The sequence below is a fragment of the Agelaius tricolor genome, unplaced genomic scaffold (genome assembly GCF_023055355.1).
Source record: "Agelaius tricolor isolate 1412-34295 unplaced genomic scaffold, bAgeTri1.0.p SCAF_2, whole genome shotgun sequence".
NCBI classification, from domain to species: Eukaryota; Metazoa; Chordata; class Aves; order Passeriformes; family Icteridae; genus Agelaius; species Agelaius tricolor.
In genome coordinates, this window is record NW_027269262.1 from 71810971 (window position 1) to 71834905 (window position 23935).

Genomic DNA, 23935 nt, shown 5'->3' on the forward strand with positions numbered 1-23935 from the left:
ATTCTGAGGATTCCAAACACCAACAGAGAAATACAAGAACTGACAGTATTGCTTACCAGTCCTGTGTGCTGGTCCCAGTTCCTAATGCCTCCTGTACCAACTGTCCTCTTTTTTTCTTTAAGAAAAAATTATCTGGGATAAGTCAGCATAGACTTTTTATCTCAGTCTGAGCCAAGTAGAAACAAACAGAACCATCATAAATCTCTTGTATTCCCAGATTGTTTGCTCTTGAGCAGCATAGCAAGAGCATCTTTGCTGGAGTGCATTTTTATATAAAGTTAAGGAAATTACAACAGAACTCTGCATCAGAAGGGGAAAGAGTGCATGACAAAAGAAAAGGGCAGGAGAAAGACAGAATACACACTTTGCTTTACAGGCATATGTGAATTCTGGGTATGTTAGTGCTGATGCTACCAGCCTGAACCTTTTATAGTTTCTGCTCCCACAGAAACCTTGACATGTACTTAACATTTCTATTAAAGGAAGAGATTTTAATGGGATGCTACTGCTAATGAAGTTTAGAAAGTGTTCATGAACTTACAGGACAATTCATGCAGATATGGCCAAATTAGACTGGTCAGTTATCCCAGCTACTTTGCTTGAATGTAAATAGCTCCACACATGAGCCCTGTTAAATATGGCAGTGTTTCTTTATGCCATTAACCACCAAATAATAAAGGTTGTGTGACTAAACGAGAAAAGGTTTTAGAAAGAAAAGAATAAACTCTAAAGGCTGCATGTAGGAAAGGATCCCACTTCTGTCTGTAATACAGAATCCATGTACAGTGGTAGAGAATAAATTTCAACTGAAACTCATGGAATTATATGCTAAGTGAGGAGCTCTTCACAACAGCCAGAGGAGCTGGAATGGAGAGAAAGAGATGCTGGGTTTGGATGTCATAGGGACATTCAGGCCTTGAACCCCTTTCCTGGTATGATTTTAGCCTGCACAACTTCATCTCTTCACAGAATTCATAAGGCAGGTGTGGAATTTGATGGAATAACCATGTAGTTCAACTTGGGTTCAGATGCAGCCCTTGAGAGAGAGACCAATCTCCACTCCTCAGTTGTGGGATACTCAGTCTCCAGTGGAAAAAATGTTCCAGTTTGATAAAATATTTACATCAAGCCCAGGCTTATACATCACCCAAGTGCCCTAGGAATCACAGCTGAATCATTCAATGGAGATACAAGAGCAAATACACTTAAAAGGAAGAGTCTGAAGTCCTGTTTCTTACAGTCTAGAGGAATGCTTTGATGCACAGGCTGCTGCAGAAAGAACCTTCCCACCACAGGTTTGAGAAAATACCACTTTAGGAGCCTCTGCTTCATCAAAGGAAGACAACCAGGAAGAAGTCCCTTTTGTACCTCTTGGCAAAGCAGGCAGCAGACACACAGTGTCTCTTGGATTTTGTTACAGCTGGATGGGAGACTCAGGTTCTACAGCTGGGACTTGGGCACCTAAGGTGGGCCCCATTATGCCAGAGCGTCCAAGACCCAGTAGCAGAGTCTGCTCTAATATTTCAATATACAATTGTGTGAGCAAGGATGGAGCATATTGAGTACAGATTCAGTTATCAGCTTCTCAGTACCACTCTTTAACAGATTGCAGCAATTTAATCCTCTAGGAAAGATTCTATGAAACCCTAACCCAAATACATACAAAAACATAGTGGCAGTAAACATGCCCACATACAGTAGTTAAAATATATTATTGCATATTATAAACATTATATACAAGGTTAAAATGGTTTCTTTACCATTTACTTACAAGTGACATTTGTAACTGAATGCCTTACTTACAAGTCCTCATTGCTACATGCTGAGAACTACCAGAGGTATTTGGCAAGACTATACAGGAGACAGAGATATGGATCAGTCTGAGCAAGTGAACTGTCAGCCACTTTGCCCATCTTTAGCACTGCAACAGATTTTTAGCAATGACAGAGACAACTACTGGTAAAGTGATTTATACCAGATTTCTGAAATTAGACCAGCATAGTTACTGAATGTGTTTTAGAATGAGCTTATCCACACTGAAGTGTGGATTAAAATGCTGCATTTCACATTTGCAGTGGGTCATCTGGTTACAAATCTGGGGGCTGGTAACTGCTTGTACACTAGAGAGTGAGGAACAATAAATAAGGGACCAGGTTACTGTGAATAGCCTTGTGCTTGACAAACCCAAGTCTATCTGCAGGGGCTGCAAGATGTGCAGAATGGACAGTATTTTCAATGCAGTCTTGTAACAGTTTCTCTGATCAATGTCTGTCAAGTTTACGGGGAATCTGCTTTCCAAGAAGGATGAAATGCTGTGGTTCCTTACAAAATGGCTCTGCCTGAGGCTAGATCTCTGTCAGTGTGATCTTGAAGCCTTCAACCATGCTCTCCATGTTCAGGATGAATGTGTCCTCGTTGGAGTAGTGCTCAATAATGTTGTCATCCATGTTTACCAGGATGCTGGTGACAAAGGTAGAAATCAATGTTTTTATGTACCAGGACACTGAAAGGAAAAGCTATACACTGCCACATGCACTTGCTTCTCTACAACACAAAACCAGACTCCAGCACATGCCAGTACAGGCTCACCAGTAGGAATCACCAGCAAGATCTGCCCTGTAGTCCCTTGTAGTCTTTGGATTAGAGGCTGCTCCTCCAGAGCAGTTAAGGGACATGCCAGTGGTGGGATGTTTACACACTTAGGCTACCTACAGATGAGCTGCACTTCAGATCCCTGGCAGACCCAGCTAGCTGGTGCTTCCCAATGCCTGGTGGTGGCTCCCACAGGGACACATCTGTGCTACTCCTCAGAAACACCATGTGAGCTGCTGCACCTCTGTGGTGGGAGGGAAGCACAGGGAAGCAGTGGAATTTGTGCTTTGCACACAGCTCACAGACTTAGAACTCAGCTTAGATGCGAGACTATCAACAATGACTACACAATTGTGTAATTGTGTAATGCACAATTTCAAGTGTATATGAGTGCTTTCCTCACTCTTTACCTCCAAGTGTTTCTTCTGTCACTTAGAAAGAAGCAAAACATGAGAAGTTTCACCTGTTTTCTCAAAAGCTAAAGAAATTCCCAGACAACAATGCCCTAAGCTAGCTACAGCTGAAAATAAATGACTGGTTTAAAATTATATTGCTACAATATTGTGGTTAAATAGAACTTTAAAAATAGTTGAAGTGGAGAGATTTAGTTTTATGGCAAGGAGCAGAAGCCTAGCTATTCTAAAAGTCCAGCTGTGATGTTCATGTCTAAATTTATTCAACTGAAATGCCTGCAGCAAACATTGCCTGTCTTTCAGAGTAAGACAGTGGCCTATTTCTCCCTAACACTGCAGGAAAACTCCACACTGCATTCACAGCAAAGGCAGCATCTCCCATGCTGGCTCTCCATGATGTTATTAAGCATATTGTCTACAAAACAGACTTTATCCACATATCTTATCCACAAACCCTTCCTTCACAGTAAGCTTAGGCATACTGGTCAGACAAAGATTGGAGATCCATGTTTCCTCTTTTGCCATCCCTTACAGTCTCCATAGACATGAAGATTTCAAGCACATGGGTTTGTCTCCTGAAAGAGTTTGTACTGCCCAGCATCATGAGGCCCCAGGTAAAACTGGGATCTGTGACTACTTCTAAAGGATCCTGCAATAGATCCTTAGTTAGGTAACTAACTTACCCCTTTTTACTCTTCTTATAAAGTTTTGCAATCTTTTCAACTGGCAGCCCATATTTCTCAGAGATCTGAAATAATAAAAATAAAATATCACTAAAGATGAATGAGAAATATAAAAATATCACCTCTTACCTTACATAAGACATTAAAACAAAAACTCTGCAAACTTTGACAGGATAGCTATAGAGAAAAGTCTGTTACAACCATATCATGCTTTCATTTAAGGATGACTTGGGGAGCAAGAATCCTGAACAGCTTAATCAAAACCCACAATTGTCTCCATCCAGAAATTCAGATACTACAGTTTTCATAGGGTGTGAGCCATCAGAACTGCCCCAGCATCTCCTAGTGCTCTGCTCAGAGTCAATGCTCTTCCCAGCTTCAGATTTTACCAAGGAATTTCAATCTGATCTTTCTGTTGTTTCTTAATCTGATTTTTTGGGCTCATGGAAGCAAAGGCTTCTCCCACCAGGCAGAAGGCAGACACATGGCAACCCAACAGGAGCTGATGGACCGATGGAATAACAAAAACATACACATTTCTATTTCTCAAAGACATTTCAAGGTTTATTAAGCTAACAGGACTCTCCATGGTGGTACTTCTGTCTGAAAAGTGTCTTCAAGGTACCTTTAATTGTGGGAAGGCTACCAACATCAAACACAAAGAACTAAGAAGCTTCTGTATTGTTGGGAAGGTGACTCAGTCTTAGTTACTACAGTAGCAAAATGAAACCCTGTTTGATTCACAAAACCTCATCTGAGTGTAACAGATAACAAGCTGTCACAGAGAAGTGTGTTATCAAGGTAAAGGACTTGTAAAATAAACTTCTTACTAAAGCAACTACAACAATAAAGCAGAAACTACACTAAAACTTTAGAAGGAAGAACAACTTAGCTGACAAATTACCCATGCCAACAAATACTTCACATGGATGCTTTGGCATTGCTTTGCAGCAGTATACTAGTAACTTTTTGGGATGTCTATTCTGCAGTGAGTCTGGGGTGTGCTTATGAAGATGGTGTCCCTGGGCCCTTCATCTGAGCCAGGTTTGCTTTCCAAATAATGATTCTTCTTTGAGGGAACAGGTCTCACAGTTCACATTTTAGAAGAGGATTGTCCCAAAAAGCAAAATAGTTACAGAAAAATGACTTTTTTTTTCCGCCAGTGATTAATGTTCTGTGGTGTTCTACTGCCAAGCAAAGTAAGTTTACAGCTCTTCCCAAGTGAAATGAAGTTGCAGCTAAATAGCTGACTACTTATCTTTTGCATTAGAGAACTGAAATGCATAATTAAAAATCCATTTAAAGACTGGCAAACATCAGGCACTGTAAAATCCTTTCTTTGTGTTGGCATTCAGAGTTCTGTTGAGAAAAGGTATTTTAGGGAAGTACATTAAAGCAATTATCACAAAAGAGAAAATGGAATGGATAAACTCAGCACTGAGGACAGATTCAAAGAGCCACAGGTTGAACACCAAGCAGGGCTCCCATCCAGACAGCCAAGATTTTCTGAAAGAGAGAATTAATTAGCCTATACTTGTCTACAGCACCTATAATAGTATAATTGTCATCGTAGCCCAGATGCAATTTTGTACTTAAAAACTACCCCTAATAATGCACAAGGCTATCAGCTTGACTGGCATTCTATAGCAAAACTCCAAGATTCTGAAGAACCAATAAAGTTTCTCATACACTGAAAACAGTGTCCTCTGACTATTAGCATACATCAGGGGCTAACAGAAGGGGGAATAACTGATGGGGTACAATAGACCCATCCACTCCCTAAGTTTTCCACCTAGCAGAGAACAAAATACAAACTGAATTTGGGTGATATTGCTACTTCAGTTTTGCTTGCACCAGCATGTTTTGCTGTTCATTTACTCTTTATTATCCTCTGGCTTTGCTTATCATGAACAGAATAAGATAAGCAATCTGGTGTTGAATTTTTGTATCTGTGCTTCTGTTGTACCCCTAACTTTAGGTTTTCATGTAAAGCAATAATAAAAATGGATCAATTTCATCAGACATTTGAAAAAAATCCTTTGTAACAGGCATTGGAGAAAAACTGGCAACCCAAAACTGCAGAAAGTGTCACAAGTGTGTGAACACGAGGAAATGATCTCCCTCTCTGGGTTGTTAAGTCTGAAGCCCAGAGATATTGTAAAGACCAGCACTTGAAGACACTTTTCACTGACTCCATGCAAATAAACAAGCCGAGCAAAACATTTCTTGCCAAGGAGGCTTAATAGCAGCTAATATACAGCATTCTGCACATTCCAGCATAAATCTTCCCTAGGATATTTGGCATACCTAACACTCATGCATTCCAAATGTTGCTCAAAGTAGTTTGGGACTCTGGGACACCACTTCCTACATAAACTATGAGAGGCTGGGCTGAGAAAGCCTTGCCTGTCACACTGCCTATGACAGGTGTAGGATTTATATAACATGCAGGGATTACTGAGCTTTGCAAAAGACTTCCAGCTGACTGAATAAGCACATTTCTCAGGAACTCCTGGGATTCAATCAATTATACCAAACAGAAAACTGTGGAAGCAAGGCTTAAAGTGGGGGCATGGGAGAGCCTCCCCCTCAAAGTCTCTAGTACAAATGTGCTAAGTCCTGATGCAGAATTGGAGAAAGCATAGGGCAAGCATCTGCTAGGGCATCTCACTTAACACTCTCTTCTCAGAGTGTTTGCTGCCAGCACAGGAGGACCACCACCTACTGCCAACTTCCATACAAAACTACAGGATTTCTCACCTGAACCCAAGCAGGCTACATTAAATTTTAAAAAGGTGTCTTTATTTGGAGCAGTATTTTTCCTTATCATCTCAATTTTCCATTTGTCAATCTTCTGAGCAGAAATTTATTTCTGCTAGGATGCCTGAAGCAGTGCAACAGCCTGCTGAGTGGCACTGAAATACCTGTCTGGGTGTCCCTTTGGGCTGCAGTCCCCTGGCATGGCAAGTTTGTCTGATTGCACAAGCCACCAGAAATGCTCTCTGCTGGAGTCAGGAAACCAGAAAGGGCAATATCTGGGTGGGTCATGGCATGTAGGAAAACACTTTGCCAGCTTATTTCTATTAAATAATCTGTCTGTTGCCCTACACTGGCTGGAAGATCACATACATATTGGCAGGTTTTTAACAGTCTAAGCTAGATCTACTGAACTCAGCTGTTAGCTTTTAATTATTGAAAGATTTTGGGAGATGCTTGAATTTCCCAGTTTGAACTGCCTTCTGTAATTTGAATAAATATGCAATTTTGCACAATGTAAGACTGAGGTACCTACTGAGATCCACAGTTATCCTGATTTTGGATCAGGCTGAAATCAGGATGTAGAGCTGGTCAGTCACACATATAAGTGATGTTTTGCTATTTTCACTTGATCTAGACTGATTAGCAAAAACCAAACATCTGAGTCGCTTCCTGAGACATGCTGCATTTCTGAAACCCAAAACCTCTAGATATTTGCAAAAAAAGATATCTGAAAAGGAATCTAATTGTTAATTTGGAATGGGGGTATATGTGAGAATAAAATAAACATAGGACCTGAGAAAACCATATCATTAATAACAGAAAGTTAGGGGAGAAGTCAAAGATCAGGAATAATGACTAACAAAAAGAAAAAAGAGTAAAATCCATAAACAGAGAAGGAGAGTATTGCTGAGGATCACTGGAGCTCCCTTTCAGATCTGGGGCTCTGTAATACTCAGAGGCTCAGTTCCTAAATTCTTAATACTGAGAAGAGAATGACGCATTTAGGATATGCACAATTACAAAATTACATGATTTGCTGCAATGACTGTAGAGACAATATTTAAGAATATGCAGTTTGACAGCTTTTTGGCATTGTTTTATCCACAATATCCTACCAAAGAGAATTCAAATTTTCTGAATGTGTTCCTTCCAGTGAACTGGGACATTTTACAACAGATCAGATTTCTCTGGTGCCGAAAACATGCCAGTGAGTCAGCAGCTGCACTGACTGAGGCATGCAGAAACCCTTCCTGCTTCTGCACCAGCTTTGTTTTTGTTACATGGTGGCTGGAGAACAGGCATGGAGAGGCACAGACTACTAGAGATAAAATATTCATACTAGCTTGAACAGATTATAACATACTTTTAACTTCCATACAAAGACAAGATGAAATCGTGTTGCAGCTTACCATGAATCAAACTGCTGCCTCTTCAAGCAAAGCCTGGTTTTTATTATCCATGTGCTCTGCCTGACAGCTGAGCTGCAGTCACAGCTAACAAACAGCATCAGCAGAAGCATGGTTAGGACATCCTTAGTGTGCCACTGACTCTCCTCAGAGATACCCCCATCTAAATAGGTGCTTTAAGCAACTTCACTAACCCACAAATCTTCTTCTGCCTTCTGCTACTGGCCAAATATTGACCAAATAACTCAATCTTTACTGCATTAAAAGTGTTCAGTAAATGTAACAAGATACTGTGATGGTTTTTAGAGAGTATAAATATACACACTTCTAGCACTTGGCTGAGTTCTCTAGGGGCACTTTCATCCATTTCCGTCTTCTCCCCTACAAGTAAACGAGGCTGGAAATCAACTCAGCATCCCACATGTCAATCTCACATTCCTCCACTGAAGCAGTGAGACACATGATTATTTCTTAACTCTTCCCTTCCCAAATTTCATGAGCCATCAGCTCATATAAACAAGATTAAACATGGAAACAGCAACTCTTATGATGACAGCTAATGGGTAACAAGCAAAAACTCAAAGAAGCAGCAAAGAGGCAAGTGGTAGGTAGGTCACACTGTAAGTGAGGACTAGAGAAGGAATTTGAGACAACATATGAATGACAAGTCTGCACTGGCTCAGCACCTGCCTCTTACATGCTGAACAAAGGCCACATGAAATTCCCACAGAAACACTGCCTCCTTGGGCCTCTTCTTGGAAACCAGGCTGGGAATGTACTGACAAGCATTACAGGAAAAGATTCAACAGGCTCTGAACCATCAGTTCAGAAAGAAGCATTTCAGAAAATGAAGCCTGCACCTCTCTCCTTCCCTGACACTGGTTAACTACTGCAATTCCTCAAAGCTCAGGTCTCCAATAATCAGCTCTGTGATGCTGTTTAAATCCAGTAACCTACTGATAACACTGAATTAGGAAAATGCCAGCATTTCAGGGTTCCAGAAAGCTTTAAGAAATGCTTTAAATGCGCTTGAGAATAACTTCATCTTTATATAGTGGTTTATCTCAATAATACATGGAAAGCCTCAAGATTTTTCTTGCCAAGAAAGACAAACAATATAAGGACATTAGATACTTACAGCTTCCATTAGCCCCTTGACCGTGGGTGATTTCAGCATCAAAGCATCAAACACCTCATCTGTCTCCTTCCTCACATACAAAAGCACTGAAATAGGGAAAAAAAATCAAACTTGGAGCAGGTTCAGTCAATTGCACAGATGAAATACCCCACACTGAATAGAAAAACAAATATTAATCCATGACAGATAAAATGAAGCACTGAAGATGGTTTGCACTTAAAAAGATGTACCTTTAATATCATCAGTGATCTAGACATGGACAATACATTGGAGTTGCATTGAAAATACAGTATTGAAAATTTAATCTAATGTGCAGAATCTCTATCTTCTAGGATCTAAATCTCCATTTACAGAAAGAAGCTAAAGAGCTCTGGGGCCTTGTCCCTTGGTTATAGGACAAAACACACAATCTAGGTCTTCTTAAACCTCTGAATTGGCTTGTACCTCTCCAGGTTTCATCTAAAAGGCTTGGAAAGGACATTCAAAAAAGGCAAGTCTGTGTTGCCTTTAGTTGTGCCTTTGAGAGCAAAATCAAAGAAAAGGTAAAGAAATAGTTGTCTCTAACATTACCATAGAGATGCCTGCAAATGGCCCGACCAGTATGAAAATAAACACTGGGAAAAATGAGCTCAAAGTAATTTGAGACTTTACAGGGGAGACATTCAAGAGCACAGCTGGCAGGCAGGCATTTACCAGTGTGCCCACCTGCTTAGGTACCCAAATGCCATTTCTGTTCCTCTTCCTCTCTCAGATGTTAGCTGCTAGCTGTCCACAGGCACAGTGCCCTGCCCTCTTTAGCTTTTGTTTTCTTCACACTTGTTCAGGTAAATAGAGGAACCTTGCTATAACATGGCAGAAGAAAAGCAGACAGGTACAAAGCATAGAAGCATAGACACTAGAAAAGTATTTTAGGCATCATCTCACATGACTGATAAGTAACAGGTTGAATAAGATGTTCTGCAATATATTTTGTTTCCTAAATGAACTGCCTTTTCAAATAACATTACTGCACGTGAGGTACAAACACACATCCACTGTCATGTCTGTGGAACAAATTACATTGGTAACCCATTTTTTTGGGGGGGGCGGGTAGACAGAAAAGGGCATCTTTTGAAACTACAAATTCTCATGGTCCAAGAGATATCTTCACCACATAACTCAATAGATGACACGCAGATGAACCAAAAAATATGATGGTATTTTTCACATAAAAGTAATTGTGTAAAGTTAATTCTCAGGCCAAGACTCTAGCAGGATGGACTCAGGCCCATTTGTGGAGAATTGTAGCTTCTTTGCCCAAGTTTTGAAATGACTGGAAAAAAAATAATGGGTAGTTCAGTTCCCTCACTGGGCCTACAAACCAAACATGCAGGACAATGTTGGGTTTTTTTGCATCTTTAATTCAGAAATATAAGCCACTAAAAAGCAACCACAGCATGCAGAGCCACATCCTTTTCACCTATATTTTGGCACCTCTTTGGGGCCTGGCCTGAGAACATCGTTTTAATGGATTTAGAAGCAGAGACAACTTTGGGTCACAACTTAAACTGTCAAAACATAAAAGAAAAATAATTCCACACCAGCAGTTAAATTTTACCATGCCTGATATGCTTAATCACATGAACAAGCTGTCACTCAATGGACTAATTTTACCAGTACTAACACATATAATAATTTAGTAAACCTTTTCCTTGTGATTAGAGGGTTGCCCTGTAACACCTGGCTTTACAAACATCTGGAGCTCTGCCAGCCTTAACAATTACAAATATATCTGAAAGGAGAAAAACAAATCACTTGGTCCAAGGTTAAACATGACACAATCCTGGTGCTGAGCTTTACATCTCTGTTGTGCTTGGTGTGCCAAGCAACATTATACACACGGAGAGACAGGATTAGTAAGCACATGGGGGTTGTTAGGCTTTCCTTTACCCTGACAGGTGTGAAACTCCTGGCTTTGATTCAGTAGAGCACTCTTCCACAAATGACTTGTGGTGACAGTGATGCCTTAGGAAGTTTCTGTCTCATCCCTACCCTTAGACCCTCTTATTCTGGCTTGTCTCAACAAATTTTCCTGGATGAAAAACTCTCTCAAAGAGCAGATGTGAGTGAAAAAACAACCCCTTTTTTGAGTTATTCTTCAGACAGATCAGATCCCTGTCTCAATGTACAATGCAGCCCCACAAGCCTTCATGCTGGCAGAGCAGCAGAGAGACAGCCACAGTGGGAGGCACAGCCAGAGGGGAGGGAAAAGGGCTGCAAAGGCTCCACTGGGCTCAGCAGCAGCATTGCCACTGAATGACTGTGACCATGTAACACAATTCATGTCCTCTGATCCTACTGTCATCACATTCACAGCATCTAGATGGACTCAATCTAACAGTACAAATTACAAGATTTGGAGGGGAACAGGGGGGAAATCTTGTAAAAGGTAATGAGCTATTTTTGCCTGAAAGCTACAAGATAAATTCAAATTTGTCTGATCTACTCCCTGGTCTTAGTCCTTAACTTTCTTGCCAGCACTGAAATCCACTGCAGACCTTAACATTCTTTAGATGTTAAAAAGAATTGCAAAAGATGGGGGAAGATAAATTTAGTCTTTAGTTACTTAAGAAATAGCCCCAACACACCAAATTGCTGAGGGGCAAAGGGATGTTGTTGCACCAGTGAGACTTTTAGAAGCCAGGCTACCAAACTGAGGATTTATGTGTGAATGCAGAAGAACAATGTTAGATACCTCTTCTTAAATTGTTAACAACATACATGAGGAAAAATGAAACTAAGGACACAATGAGTCAGTAAGACCTGGGGCATTAGGAAGGTCTGAGCCTGGGCACTACCAGTGCTGTGACTGGCACCCTATGAACAATGACTACAGTTTCTGTCAAGTAGTCTCTGGATAAAGATGTGGTACATCTTAGTCAAGGAAAGAAGGGCTGGTAGCTGTAACTTAGCTTTCCTTTCTCACATTTGGAGTTTTTGTTATTGCCCAGGCACAATTCTCTTGGCTGGCTCTCAACATCCTGATTGCTATGAACCCAAAATGTTTCAGAGTAGTTCAACGTAACTTTCCTAAAAGGCAAAAGCTACCCAAAAAAATTACTTTCTTGAAACTGAGAACTGCAGGACTGGAAATCCACCTGTTCTATAATTCAGCTGCTGGATTTATAATTAACAGCAAACTCCCTATGAAATCTGAAAGGGAAAGTGAATTGAAAACTTACTGAGAACTCAAAACAGGAAAAAGCCAAGTCTAGCCAAGTAACTAGCTGTGATGCACATTTGGTACAGATTAACATACTTCACATTTCTGTGTTGGGCACCTGGACTTCCCCTAGAGGTCAAGGAGATGAAAGAATAATTCAAAAAGAGGCAGCTACCTGAGTGAGAATATGACCAGCATTTGCAAATCCCTTCAGACCTGTTCTCTTGAAGGCTGCCCCTTAATATTTTTACTTCCACCAGAGAGTGTTACAAGTAAGTCCAGAAGGCAGGGGTGAGGTCACACACTTCCACTTCAGTCTTCAGTGGAGCTTGGACACCTCACTGGCTGCTATTTACCTGCACTGCTCTCCTAATAAGACACTTTGGGATTACATTGCTTTTAATGTATATTTTAATGTCTATTTTCACATAACAGACCTGCTCCCTCTCAAACATTACACTTGTGCTCCATCTACACCTGCTCTCTAGGAGTTCTTGATTCTGCTGTACCAAACAAACCTTGAGAAAAGAAGCTTCTAATATGGCAATGCTGGGGGAAAAAAAAACCCAAACATTTTAATACCAGTGAATCCTCTGGCAAAGACAGAGTTATCAAATGGGTAGACTCAGCTGAGCTGCACTCCACCAGCACGATCCCAGATGCAAGGTTCCGGATGGCAGGAAGTTCACCAGGGCAAAAGCCACACTGGAAAAGCCTTGGCCTCCAGCCAGCATAGTCCAAGATGAGAGAAACACTGAACAGGAAGGGGATGTGAAGAGAGAATCCTCCAGCTTCTCTGCTTCTGTGCCTCTCCTGGATTTAATCATTTTACATAGCTTTGCCACCAGCTAAATTTTCTTTCTTTCTAATCTTACCCTTGAAATACCTGCAGGTCCTGAATGATATCAAAACAACTAACCACAGCAAAGGACAGGAATAATCAAAGCAAACCAATAGCTCCTTGCAGGCAGTTTCCTAGGCTTTCAGCTGGGAAGCCCAGGTGAAACTCTATGAAAATGACAGTTTTTTTATATAGCCTTCACGACTATCACATTCTGCTTGATAGAGCCCTGATAATGTGAATTTGGCCAATGTCTTGAGTCAACCAAATGCAAGTCCATGGTCAGTGCTAACCTCACATAATTAATTTAAGATTTAATTAAAAGAATCATATGTTCACATTTATTTCAAGAAGGTATCAGTCTCCATCCTATAATCTTCTATGCTTCCCCTGGTTCAAGGAGACCACCCTAACCAACAGAGAAACTTCGCAAATGCGGTCTTGAGGGAAGTCATTTCTATAAAGCTCTGCTGCTACTGTAATAATACCCACCTGGGCTGTAAAAACAGTTAAGGGAAACAAACCCTTAAACAATTCAGTTACATCTGCTGGAAGATGTCTCTCCATGTTTTATATTTCTAATAAGGTAGGAAATTTCTGATTTTATTCCACCCAATCTAAGTGTGCAGTCAGCAGAAGCTCGCCTGTTAAGGTCTCTATATTTGACCCAATGCATCTTGCATATTTGCTTGTGATCCCAGACAGAACAGAACAGAACAGATGAGCAAAAGTTAAAAACAGACCATCACAGATTTGCTACTAGAACTTTCATAAACTTTGTAGCTTGGCCAAGAACCAAGAAACTTTCTAAGTTTTTTCTATACACTTGTGTCCTGATCCCTTCTTGAGAAAGCACGGTCCTTTTTTTTTTTTCTTAAGTAATTTTTAGCATTTGTTAAAATGCCTCCTTATAGACTGCAGATGCAAAGATCTCCTCTCCCATCTACCCATATTTGCACTAGCATCCTACAACTCAACTGACTTTGTCCAAACCACACCTGCCCTTCCCAGTTTGAGGGTTTGAGTCCCACAGAATGATTTTTAACTGCTAAGAATTGATTGTTACCTCTTTTCAGACCTTCTTCTTTGATTTGTTTCAAAGGGGAAGGACCAAACTCTTCCTCCACAGGCCGGAACATCCTTTTGACCAGGACACTGCTACTAAAATACACAAAACAAGGACCATGTCACAGTAAAACTGTGCTCACAGCAGAAGAGAAGACAACAGACAGCAACAGTCATGACTCACTTTGTACTCTGGCAGAAACACCCACTAGATACTCATGTAGCACCAAAAGCAGAAACTGCAAGAATATAGCTTTTGATGCTTATCTGAACTATCCAGGCCTCTTAAATTGCCGAGACTGACTGGCTGGGACAGGTGACAGGAAAATATGTTCCAATGTTACACACTCATTTGAAAAACCCCAAAGGCCCTTAACTGTTTAAATACTGAGGGAAGGGGGGTGGTTATTGCTTGATGCAATAAACCCCTTTGTTTCTCAAATTCCACTGTAGGCCTTATGAAGAGCATCAGTTTCAAAAAGAAATAAAAAAGGCCTCATGTTTTCAAGTCAGTGTTGACTGCAGGTGCTTGGCCAGTCCCTACCTCAGGTCACTTTTTGCAGATTTATGGGAGCTGTTAAGTTACTCCAGAATCTCAGACTTGAGGGTGTTCACTTGGGGATTCAAGCAACTTACAAAAGTATGGGGCTGGCTACACAATGTGGCAGTGTGGGCTGAAGTTCAGCAGCCCTTATTTCATGGCACCTCTAACTATTAGAGGGACTTTCATCAATTCTTCCAGTCCCTCCAAAGTCAGATAGGGAGTGTTCCCATTTCCAACCTTTGTCCTTCCCAGGTTCTCTCTTCTCTTTTTGCCTTTCTCTTCTGACACTTGTCTATTCTCTCTGCAGTTCCTGTATTTGTTGCATACACATGTGTGCACTGCTAAACAGCTTTCAGGAATGCAGTGAAGTTCAGTGCTTCAACAAAAAATTCCCAGTTTTTAAGTTGAGAACCCTCATGCTTACATAGATGGCATTTCATTATTAAATATATTGTCCTCTCCCTGTATCAAAACTTAGGGCTCTTTTACTTGGAAATGTATTAAAATACAGACATAAAAAGCAAACAGTTTACATGGGAGAAATGAGGGAAGGGGGAGAAAGGGGTCAGTTTTATCTGATTTCGTATTTTGTATCAACTTTCTATGAGTTTAAAATGTTAACTGCAAAGCTTGTGAAACAATAAATATCTTACCCTTCTCTCTCGTCATCTGTATTATAGTAAACCTAGAAGGATGGAAACAAAAATCAATTATTCCCAAAACTCAGACACTTGCTTAACAGAATAACTTCAAAAGGGAGAAAAGACAAGTGTTTTGCAGTTTGTCATATGTTAAAAATCCTTTTCCTCCTATAAAACACAAACACCTTTAGTTCTAACTGTTATCTGGAAGAAGTGTGGCTTTGAGAAACTGCTGTTGAATATAATCTACTGGAAATATATCAAAGTTTATTTGAGAGACATTACCCTCTTCCCTGCTTTATATAATTTTCCCAATTATTTTACAATCCTCTAAATCAGATTGCTACTCACCTAAATAACCCCTAATACAGTTTAAGCCACAACACTCAAAAGCTTTTGTATGTATTTAATACTGTCTGAAAAGCTAATTAAACTATAAAGAACAAGATTAAACTACAGGCCTAATGGAAATACAATTACTAAAGGTACAGCTGAACATTTTTTGCACAGGCTGTGGGCAGAAGCCCAAGTCCAGGTTTGTGTAAATCTGCATAGCTCAGAGTCACCAGGACCAAATTTACAGCAGCAGCAAATGCACCTGACAGTAGCAGGGGAGGTATAAAATCACAGTCTCTTGTCCAACACTTTACAGAACAGTCAGCAAAACTCCTCACAATGTGCCCACACTGCAGGTCTGCACCAACAAGTGCAGCAGCCCTGCAGCTGCTGAGCTGGGCAGGGTAGGGTAGGGCAAGCCACCCCAGGCAGGTCTCCAGCACTGGCTCAGAGCACTCAGAGCACACTTGGCTCTCACTGGGAGCCTTCACTTCTGAAACTGTGCAATGAAAATAGCTCAGAGGTGTGTGCGTGCAAAGCTGAGGGCCGTAACTATGAGTTACAGCAATAAAAGACATGGCTGAATATTGCCTAAGAGCTAGGAAATGGGGATATCTTCCCGTTAGTTTAGAAAATTATTTACAGGATTATATATACTAAGGAATGTTTCCACCATCTCCTGTTTTGAAACAAATCCCCATTTTGGTTTGAAAGCCATGAGGACAGAAGGTACCCAACACTGATATGTGAGTGGGCATCTTTCCAACTTGGGAGAGTAAGCCTGTGACAGCTGTGATTAAACATCTGTGCTCTTTGTGCTTCGCTCAACCACAATTCTCACCGCTTCAAAATTGACAATTCCAACACTCAGTTTCATTTAATCTTTGTCATTTTACTATTTTCCAGCAAGATGCATAATAAATTTCCTCATCAACTATTTGTCTTAATAAACACATGCATAACTGTCTCATTCTGCTCCCTGAGATGTTAATAAATACAATGTTCATAGTAAAAAAGTTGTCAGAGCTGACCCTCCAGTTCAGGTTTGCAACTTTCCAACAGGTGATAAAATAGAAAAGAGCCAAGTTAGGAAAGACTTCCTTATGTTTACTAATGATAATAACTACCAATACTGAGTATTTAACATTAGTATGATGGAGTTTTACTTGGAAGGGTGAAATTTTTTTTTCAAGTAATTTCCAGATCTCTAGGTGATGCCGACAGAAAATGGGTAGTGGTGTTTAGTGACCCTGCTCTTGATCTTTCTACACGGGTATGAGCTTGGTCTTTGTTTTCAGCTGTGACAAGGAGGAGGATCTCTGCTACCACAAGGTGGCACTTCATTTCACCAAGCCAAAGAGTGCACTCAAAACCAGATTGTGTTTCAGTCACAAATCAACCTTATACTTGAAAGCAAAAGAATGACAGAACTGTAACAAAACCAAACTCGTCAGTTGTCAAAGAAGTATAAACTCCTCTACACCCAGAACTCAGAAAGGTACTTGCCTCTTGTAAGGTCCTCTATAAGTGATGTGCCAAAACTGCATTTACCAAAATGAGAGCTGAAACAAGTGGACCCCAGGAACAGTTATTTACTTCCCTAAAACCTGTCCCAGAGCAGAGGCAGCCAGGTGGCAAGTGGGCACCTGCTCATCTCATTATTTCCTACCTGTCCAGTTCTTTGTAGGTTTCCAAAGTGAACATCTGGTATGAAGAGAACGGGCTGGGAATCCAGGTCAGCCATTGTTTTGAAGAAGGTGATATCACTCTTTTTCTGCAGAGGGAGTGCACTCAACTTCCCTTCAGCTGCTAGGTGGATCACAAAGCACAGAGTTGTGAAGGGAGGCATGTTAAGCATGACTTAGCCCCAGACCAGAAAGGCCCATTTCACTCACCATTATTACATGAGGCTTGGGATGCCTGGCCTTTGCCTTTCTTCCTGTTCTGCTTTCTCTCTTCATCTCGGATTTTCCTTTCTGCTCCCTGATGCAAGAAAGAAAACAAACAGAATTAGCCAAAGAGGAACCACCATGAGCTTTGTACTCTGCAATGCCTGCAACTACAGCATCAGACACACAGACATGCTAAAAGAGAAACTGGTTATTTCATTGAAGACAGATCTGTCCAGTCTGTTGGGAAGGTTTTGCATGGATCACGTGTGCCTGAGACTCAGCTGGCACATCCAGTAGCTCCCAGGGCTGCAGACAGCAAGGGGAACATATCCACATGTTGGTTTGGAGGAGCCAGGACAGGCAGTGTGCAGTCTGTAGCAGGACTGATGCCAGCACAGCTTGTACAAAGAGCATCCCAAGCCCAGTGACTCTACAATGGACAGAGTGATCAGGCCAAATATTTTGTGTATGTAATGGCATAAAACACCTGCAGGATTGCTATCATTTTACATAATGTCTGTGCTGAGGTTGTCCCTAAACTCTCTTCCACCCACTTTGCCTGGGGGTGGCATTGCTCCACTGTAGCCAGCTGTGCAGAGCTTTGAGAACTGACAGTCCAAAAAGGCTGTGCTGACAGCTTGCCAACATTGCAAGGGTTCTTACAGAAAAATACAGGCATTTCAAACTGGGAGAAGCTCTCCAGAAATAGGAAAGCAATGTAGCACTGCCCTATTAGGTACCAGGAACTCCTGGGAAGTTGCAGGCTTCTGTTATGTAAATACACTCTCAACAAGTTTCAAAAATAAAACTTGTTATTGACATAAAAAGCAGCAACACCTCCTTTGAAGTTCTCCTAATTTACTTTATAAATAATACCTATCACATTGTGAAGGGTAATGAAGATCCATATGCTCCCAGACAGTTGGCATGCAAGATTACAGAATTTTTTTCCAAATTAAAATTAGAAGTTTCTTGAATAGAAAGGGAGAGGAGGGAGGTAAGGAAAGCAAAAAACACCCACTCAAGATGGCAAAATTCACACATGAGTCAATGAACCAAGTTTAGAAAGAGTGCAAGGAAAGATGTATTCCTGGCTGTGATCTATCAGTAGATTTCCAGAGGCTGAAAGAGCTGGAGGAAGAAATAGCTCTTTAGGAAAACATGAATGTGTCAAATAGAAACACTGCCTCCAGACCACGTCCCAGTCCAGTTGTCACTCACCAACCCCAACCGCACAAGCCAAGGGATTCAGAGTTGTGCACTTATCAAAATTGTTTCTAGAGGTACATTTGTAACCTTTAAAGCCACCTGTTCTTTCTAAGAAAGGAGCAAAAATACACATCCCAGCCACTGTTCAGCAAAAAGCACATCCTGAGAAACCTGTGCTGCACAAAGGGCTCTGCCAGGTGGCCACAGCCACACCTATCACTCGGTGCTGCCACTCTGCTGCTCACAGGAAACAGGATGAACCATCAAAGTACTTCATACACAGCACCAAGTGTGAGTTTTCTCTCAGGAAAGCAGAAACTGAGGAGGACTCTGCCTTTTATACATAATAAAAAATATATACTTTACTGATTTTCTGTAATATTCTTTGTAACCATGAACTCAGCGACACTTTACAGCTTTCTCTTCAGTCATTCATTCAAGGCAACAGACCCCAAGATCTCTGGGGGGCAGGCAATCCCTGGGCTGGGCAGTCATTCCCATCTACCAGTGTTTATTTGTGCCACAGCCACTTCACAAATGTGGCAACTGCAATACCCACAAAACTACCTACCAGCCCTTTTGAGCTTGGAGCAGCCCACATGGCAGGGCCAGCCCAGCCTACAGAATGGATGTCATAGTCACAGGGATGAGACCACAAAGTGATTTTTGCATACTAGAGCATTTCTGCTGCATAGTCTTGACAGCTGAGCCATCTGACACATACCTAATAAACCACAGTTTGCACATCTCTTCTAGAAATTACCCTTCTACTGGGGACTATAAACTATGCTGCGATCAGTGAAATAATGAAATGAGTTCTTAATTTTTTCATTGATATCTGAGCTTTGTATAAATGCAAGGGGTACTTCTGCTACTAATTATTAACAAAATGAAGCCTACGAATTTCAGCTGATTCAAAGTATTTTCTTCCTAATCCTTCAACTCATTTAAACTTAAGTCTTGCACCACTCTGATGCTCATGTGTACTCTTGCTTCTAGTTCCAGGCTAAAGCATTCCACATCTCATTGGGCAGGCACATATACATAGGCTGATGTCTGTGTGCCTGCCCAATGAGATGTGGAATGCTTTAGCCTGGAAATAGAAGCCCTCTCCAAAGCTGAAGATTAATAGGCAATTAGAGTTGCTAAATACTCTATGATAGTCCATTTTCTCTATGATGATCCACACCAAAAACAAGGACATGAGAACTGCACATATTCCAAAGAACATGTATTTTTCAGGTTAAACAAAACTGGATTAATTTATTCTAATTTGGATCAATGTTATGGTATTTGCCAAGTCAAGTTCTGCTTCTTTTCAGCAAAGATAATGACATATAGAAAATCAAGTAGCTCTGAAGTCCCAGTTCTTTCATACACAGTGGCTAAAGCATTGTGCAATATATAAATATAAATAGGCCTGGTAGCAAGTTTCCCTGACAACCTACTTAAGGAATAAAAATTAGATAAACTTATAATGCAGCATCAGTGATCTGCACTGATGACTGCAAGGCAGAGAATTAGCACTGACAAAACAAGATGTGGACTGTAACAAATGCTTTGAAGATTGCCTACTGAAAAACAAACATGGGCAAAAGATTGGATGACAAATAGGGAGTATGGTAAAGTTAAATTTGTTAAGTAACATTTACAGCCTTTGCAACATTTATCTCCATATATTTATGTCACAAAGCACATACTGGATGCGAGTTGGTGTTGCTCTCTAGTTTATATGTGAACTAATATTAAAATGAAGGAATTGCCAGAATAAATACTAACTTATATATATATATAATATGTACCACTTAGCTAAATGCAGATTTATTTCTTCAAAGATAACTCTTTCCATAACAGCTACGCTGTGTTGCAGCTACAAGACATTAATTTTTCAGTGAATGTTCTTAAAAACTGGACACCTCCACCTGTGATTTATCTACGTGAATATACAAATACACCCACTGGTTTTAAAGAGGCACCACCACTACAGAAAGAAACATTTTTAATAACACCTCAGACACAGAAACCTTTTTTTCTTCCATGTTGCAGAGTGAGAAACATTTCACACTTAGGGAGGAGGAATTTACTGTGCAGTTCCACTAGGCCAGGTGATTGTAATAAATCAGGTACTTTTGTCATCAGCTTCTCTTTGAGGCTGTCAGATTGGGGCATAACAGAGCAGTTCACACTTTCAGAATATATAAAGATCATGATATGATTGCTGAGTGGCTTTTTTTATGTTCCTGTAGTACCTCTTCAATTCATCAGGACAAGGAGGTAGGTAATAAATAACAGTCACAGCTTCATGGCCTTTCCCAAGGAGGCAGCAAGCTTTGTCCATGTCACTGAGGGGAGAGCCACAGGCTAGCAAGAAAAACTGAACCATTTAGCACTACCTTAACCAGAGCCAGGGGTTTATTTTGACATCTTGAAAAGATGAGGATACCCAGCCACACCAACTACTTTCCTCTGAGCACGTTGAATTCTCCCAGTGCCACCAGCAAGTGGAAATTCTCCAAACATTTATTTACTTACAAAAGCCCTGTGACAAATGGATGTTGGTAAAGATCTGGCAACGTAAGTTTGGGGAGAAGGAAGAATTTGTCTCTTACCAAGTGCCAATTAGCACAAACTGTCATATGCATTGACCTCAATAATTTTCATTTGCTCAAGTCACTTTCACACCCGCATTAACTTAAAAAGCTCTACATGTGTGTATATATTTATATTATACACATATACAGCCTATTATCAATACCCTTGAGCCCTTCAGTTCCCACTTCCAATTTCTGATGTGTATAACACTTTAACTACCCCTGTGATCTCTCCTACTTTGAGACAGTTTTGATTAATAGACTCAACAATTATTTCCTACTTTTTCGTCTGGATACTTGAAGCTCCAATTAAGCCAATAGATGCAATGAACATGTATTATTCAAAATCTCCACCAGTTGTATCTAGAGGTCACCCTTGATGAGTTTGTGCTCTGAATTTCCTTCCTTTTTTTAAATAATTCAAGTTTTTCTAATTGCGCTTCAGAAACAGGTAGATGAAAACGACGTGGTACTTTGATATTTACTGAGCTTTTAAGATCCAGCTGTAGCTTCAAATCTCTCAATATTTGACATTCAAAGTTACAATTAAAAGCATAGCATTTTGGCTGCAAGAAGACCTCAGTGCATACATTTACATTCATTACTTCCAAAGATTTTCCTCCACTAACACAACAGACTGATTAGCCCTCAAGATGTCGTTGTCAAAACGGCAACAGGGGAATGAACTGAAAAGGGGGAAGGAGCAGCAACACAGAGACCTGAAACAGTTGAACTCTTCCCTTTCCATTAAAAAGTTAATGTTATGTTTTGCCTGGGGCATGGCCTTTTGTCTCTCTATTCCCACCTGTAGGATGGCAAGACTAATTTGGATAAAATTCCAAGTCACTTAAATAGATGTAGGCTCCTGAATCCCTGAACCTTGACTAGAATCCAGGCATCAGCTCCCCTATGAAAGATGTTTCTCGGCATGGAGAAAGTCATCAGTTAATAGATGCTAAACAAAACTGAAAAGTGGTCACACTCTCTTTGAAGAATCATCACTGACATTTCTGAGGAACTGTTTCTACCTGCTGATATACACTGCTGACCATGACACTGTCTAATTCCTTCAGGTGTGATCTATGTCTGGGTGCTGAAACATCTTACTAGTCTCCACAGAGGAGCAGTCATACCTACAGCAAAAAACCAAAATTTTGCTTAAGAGGGTGTGAATACACACAAAAAAATAGTTACTGAATTACAAAATGGGAATGGCTAATATATTTTTTGTATTTTACTTTTGATAAGAAAATCCTAGCAACATAAGAGTTTCTAAAATAACTGTAAGTAAAGCAAGGGGAAAACCCATCAGCTGTGTCACTAGAATTTGCTGGTTTCCATTGCACTATAAAAAGGAGCTTGGCAGACCCTCACAGAAAAGTGCATTTTTTCTGACATGAAGTTTACCTGCTATCTATCCTGGCTGTCAGTTAGAAGGGAGGACATCAGCAGACTGCCACTTGTGTAAGTGAGCCTGTGATCAGCACTGACCTTCCAAATAGAGATATTTGCATTTGCATTTTCTATTACTTTATTGATATTCCATAATCATGACCTGTAACATGCTGTCCTTAAACAGTCCAACTATTGCTCACAAGCTGAGAAATCAGGACCAAAAAGGTTGCAAAGCAGTAAAATAATGACATGATAATCAGTTAGATTTGTGATACAGCTGGACCAAATGCTATGATGAAATACAATTCTTTAAGGTAAGAAACAGCATTTAATTAGGTCTAATATACAGCAACAATAAACTGCCTAACAAGATTCCTCCTTTATCCATGGTAACTGTGCTTTGCACTTACCTTGTCACAAAAAACCTTGATCTGGCAGTAGGCTCGGTGGATAGGTTTATTGCTGCGGTTGTTGTAGCTGTAAGTATCGATCTGAATCATCAAAGGAAGCCCTTTTACTCCTTTTTGTGAGGAGAAGTCTGTGCTCAAGCAATTCACTGTGATGAAAATCTGTGTGCCAGAGAGATTACTTTTTTAAATGTGGTGCAAACAACAATTAAACTTCCAGAAATACATGACAAGAAATGGGAAAATAAAATAAAAAGGTTTTAATTCAGCTATGATGCACGCTCTGGCAATTCACACATTTATCCTCCGCTTCTGTCCAGCAAAGACACTCTATCCTGGGAAGAACAAACTTGAAAGCCATATATGGCTGCTTCAGTTTGGATCAGAAGTTCACATTTGAGGTGAATCATTTGGTTCTCCCAACTTACCGTGCTTTGGTTCACACCAGAGGCTCAGAATACATGAACTGGATACTTTTTGGAAGAGCCAGACCAGAAAGACATGCTCCAGGAGCACTCAAATCCTCCAGCTGCTCATAGTTGCTTAGTTCATGGGAACTGACTAAAGATAATCTGAGATAAAACCTCCTAAAACGTGCCTTATGTGGATGTCAGGTCTTTAGCCCTTACTTGTTCCACCCCTCAACCCTGCTCTGTATGTTTGCACTATTTGTTGATACAGATCATCTTGCTTCACCCTTTCCAGCTGCCTTAGGTATGGCTTGCTCATCTGACAGCTCATTCAAATTCAGTGGGACAAAGATAAACTCTACTCCTTTTATTTTAAACATTTTCTTCACAGTCTCATTGACACTACTGCT

At 40.5% G+C, this 23935-nt stretch overlaps 1 protein-coding gene across 1 annotated transcript in view; it reads right to left on the reverse strand.

The window, feature by feature from the left end:
* Positions 1-1140: 1140 nt before the first annotated feature.
* Positions 1141-23935, reverse strand: part of GRHL2 (grainyhead like transcription factor 2) — a 54287-nt gene continuing 31492 nt past the window's right edge. Inside the window, exons 9-16 of the mRNA XM_071421978.1 lie at positions 23119-23277; positions 17517-17604; positions 17291-17430; positions 15298-15329; positions 14102-14196; positions 8993-9078; positions 3689-3753; positions 1141-2460 (exon numbers count right to left, since the gene is read on the reverse strand). Of these exons, the coding sequence (XP_071278079.1) occupies positions 2346-2460; positions 3689-3753; positions 8993-9078; positions 14102-14196; positions 15298-15329; positions 17291-17430; positions 17517-17604; positions 23119-23277 (780 nt within the window). The 3' untranslated portion in view covers positions 1141-2345. The remainder of the gene's footprint in view (positions 2461-3688; positions 3754-8992; positions 9079-14101; positions 14197-15297; positions 15330-17290; positions 17431-17516; positions 17605-23118; positions 23278-23935) is intronic.